The 3878-nt window shown below is 40.0% G+C and overlaps 1 protein-coding gene across 1 annotated transcript; it reads right to left on the bottom strand.

The window, feature by feature from the left end:
* Positions 1 to 512: 512 nt before the first annotated feature.
* On the bottom strand, positions 513 to 2556 carry LOC118478565 (the record flags this gene model as incomplete). The annotated part of the gene is given in 2 exon segments (XM_035972420.1): positions 513 to 681; positions 2330 to 2556. Coding segments are annotated over 2 exon segments (376 nt in total), but the record flags the coding sequence as incomplete, so codon positions are not given.
* Between the last annotated feature and the right edge of the window lie 1322 nt (positions 2557 to 3878).

Here is a 3878-nt window from a genome sequence, read left to right as displayed (position 1 = left end):
AACTGCATGAGGTCATATGAGCGCTAAGGGGGTGGATGTCAAAAGAGAAGTCCAAATAGGGAATCAGGCTTACTCTGCTCACCTCCCTATCCTCAACAGCACAAAATCTGCTTCGAATATCATCCCGGAAATAGCAGTTCGCAAGAGAGTGACAAACATCCAAAAGAAGTAGAGGGAAAATGACGGAAGTAGTAAGGATGAGAAAAGAAAAAGCAGCGGTTCCCCCTATATTGTTCTGAAACAGTATGAGCATGACATTGATATGTCAGTCCATTTATAATTCTACATGTAGGGCCTACTGTGCTTAAGAACATATCCCCCCTTTGGGAATGGCCTAAAGACACTTCAGTCAGTAGCATTGCCCTGGTTGGGGAACACTAGATTTGAATTTTCCAGTGACTATGAGATGTCAAGGGCTGCTTGCTCTATGTTATAAGTAAGTATAATTTAATTGAAAATGCCACACCAGTACCATCTTAGATGGTTGAAATTATAATGGTCAAGGCCTATACATAGATTAGTATTGATAATATTAACAATGTAGGATATTATTATTAAGAGTTAGCCACACGTTTATGGCTTGCCTGTACGCCTGACCTTGCATTTCCGGTCCAAGAAGACGTGACGTTTCACCCCGGATCAAACTGACGGGGAGCGACTGGCCGAACGACATGAACAAAGCTGGGGAAGACAGAGGGATGGACAGATCAATAACATGTTTTATCCTGAATGCGTGGGCCTGTCTGTCAGGTTTATTTAATTTTGTTGCCAATATTATCAGGAAAAGTGTGCCAAAGATGAAACTGTACGGACAAAGAAAGAAAAAAAAAAGACAAGATAGGAAATCCATAAGGCCTTTCTTATAATGGAGAGGAAAAAAGTTGGTCTTAAAAAAAAGAAGAAGCAAATCAGCTAGTACAAGGCGTCGGAAAAAATCCAAACAATTTCAACAAATCACTGAACAAATAACATTCAACGGAGGGGACGTCTCACGTATGTTCGTATAATGAAGATCGTATAATGAAGAAAATCAACAGATGTCTCTCCTTGGTTAAATTATATTTGTGAGGAGTTTTCTTAAAATTGATGCAAAGATTACTGAGTTACTGACTCTCAAATGGTTCTCTTTTTATCTAGATTCCAGTAGAAAAATCGTATTTATAAGATATTTAATTATCGCCAACTGCATAATGATACTTTGCAGGCAGTCGGCAGAGAAGGATTGTATAAATGATTTTAATTGGAGTGCCTAAAATGATACTAAAATCTGTAACCTGTGTTCACACTTGAGAGGCGAGGAAAAAAAGTGAAACGAATGGATCAGCCACTGCAGTTACTCTGACTTTTTATGAACCCTCGATTATAGTAAATACTCTGCAACGTATAATATGATCATCTCGAACTTATAATATTAAAAATAATATTATGTTCATTGGAGGTAACTTTGAGGAAGAGACAACGTTTTCGCTTTCCCATTTATAGAGGAACATGTAGGTTTGAGAGTGTTCTCTGGGACTGTTTAAAATTGTTTACTTATAAGTTAAAGTTATTTACAAATGGCAATTCTGCATTTGTTGTAATATATTAGTGTTTGTGCTCTTTGCACTACGCACACAACATACATGGGTATTATATCACTCGAGGAAGATAATAATGTCATTGATTAGGCCAATGCCCGTATTTCAGCTGGAATGCAGTGTAGGCCTACCTACCATTTCCCACATCATGGAATAGCTCTAGCTGGCATGGTCGAAGCAGATCGTGCTTTAAATTATCCGAATTGTGTCGCTAGTTTGTAAAAAAATATTTGCTGTAACACAAGGTCCCCCTAAAAAAGATCAAGAGGAAGACCAAGTGGAACTTGAAGAAGAGTCACAGAAATTCATGTACGGAAAAGTGGGAAGACATGGAATTACATCAAGAGGCTGGCCCAGGGTAGGGGAAGATGGAAAGTGTTTGTTCGCGCCCTATATCCTGATCTAGGGGGAAAAAGACAACAATGATAATAATGATGAAGGTCACAAATCTTTCCTGGTCTTACTGTGTGTTTGATGTCAGCGACTTTTGTCAACTACAGACGTCTTCTCTGCTCACCAGTCAATAACTGTGATAGTTTTGTCGCTTCCTTCGATCAGTTACTGTGATGATTTTTTTTCGCTTCCTTACTCACCAATCAATAACTGTGATGGTTTCGTAAATTTCCTACTCACCAATCAATAACTGTGATGGTTTTGCAGTTTCTTACTCACGAATCAATAACTGTGATGGTTTTGCAGCTTTCTTACTCACCAATCAATAACTGTGATGGTTTTGTAGCTTTCCTACTCACCAATCAATAACTGTGATGGTTTTGTCGACAGGGCGTACGTGAGATATTCTATCATATTCGTCGCGGCGCCCAGCATTCCGAGCCCAACTCCGGGCAGGTAGCGATATAAAAGAGGCACTGCAACAATGTTGGCAATGTTGTAAACGATGTCTCGACCAGACGTGTACCATCCGATAGTGATAGCGTCGAAGCAAAAAGGCGAGTTCATTAAGTACAGCATTCGGACCTGCGGGCAGGGACATAAAGACGCTTGGTTAACAAGACAGGGTTATCTGTCCACGTGGGGTCTTTAATTAAGGAAAGAACTTTGAGACCATTGCTTGCATTTCATAGAGGAACAGAATAAAATGGTTTGGCCACCTGTTACGAATGTCACCTAGCCAGCCAGCCCCGAGAGACTATTAGTATTACAACAAGCACTCAGGCTATAAAGGAAAGTCACGCAAAAGGAGAAAAAAGGGAGCCAAGGAAACCCTGAGAAATTATAATATCCCAATTGAAAATTGAAAGAGCTAAGGAGCTGGCCTACCAAAAGAATATGTACCCCCCCCCCACCCCCCCCGACGCTTAACGGCAACAGAGGATGAGAAAGTAAAAGTAAGTACCGTGAGACAGAATCATAAGTTATGAGTAACAAATTCATATTTAATTCATGGGTTACTACTCGAAAAATCATGCAACGTATTGGTATACGATACTCATGGGACGCTACACAGTGGCGACCAGCAATGGCATGTTTGTGAAATTGTTCTGTATTAGAGCGGTATTGTGTATTTTTGTATGTATCTATGTATGTATTTGCGTATGTATAAAATTTTTTAGAAGAAAGTTTTCCCCGACCCTGTCGGGTTTCGAACCCGGGACCTATTTAATGAGAGGCGAACACCGTAACCTCTAGACCACGAGAGGGTGTCTCATTTGCTCTGGACTATAACTAACGGACGCGTACTGTACACAATTGACTTACGAAATATCAATTTAAGAAGATTTGCACTTTACAGCAATAACCTAAACTACGCCATCCCCACCCCACCCCCCACCCGCGTTCATTTCAGTAATGTTATTTCTGTTCCTTGATATTTATCTCAACCTCCTTTTTTTCTATACACCCCACAGTCTATTCTTCTTCTTTTAGAACTTTATTTCAAATCAAGTCCTAAGGAAGGTGAATAGTGTGTCTCAACACTATGACAAACACGCCAAAACGAGAAAATGAGGCACATTGGACCCCCCAGACATACACAAACAAGAAAACACAATAGCAGGAACAAGAACAAAAAACAGAACACAACACACCCCCTTTTCAAAGGACACACACACAAAGAAACAAACAAACAAACAACCAAACAAACAAACAAAGAAGTCACCAAAACAAACTACAAGGAAAAGGGGATAGAAACTGTGGACCAAGACGCTCATTTAACTCGTAAACTTGTCACGAAGCTCAAAAACATAATACTCCTCATTTTCAAACTACAAACCGACAACCAACCAACCAACCAACCAACCAACCAACCAACCAACCAACCAACCAACCAACCAACCAACC

This window comes from Aplysia californica, unplaced genomic scaffold, assembly GCF_000002075.1.
Source record: "Aplysia californica isolate F4 #8 unplaced genomic scaffold, AplCal3.0 scaffold00685, whole genome shotgun sequence".
Taxonomy (NCBI): domain Eukaryota; kingdom Metazoa; phylum Mollusca; class Gastropoda; order Aplysiida; family Aplysiidae; genus Aplysia; species Aplysia californica.
The sequence above is the reverse complement of the archived record's forward strand: the minus strand, read 5'-3'. Positions and strand labels throughout refer to the sequence as shown.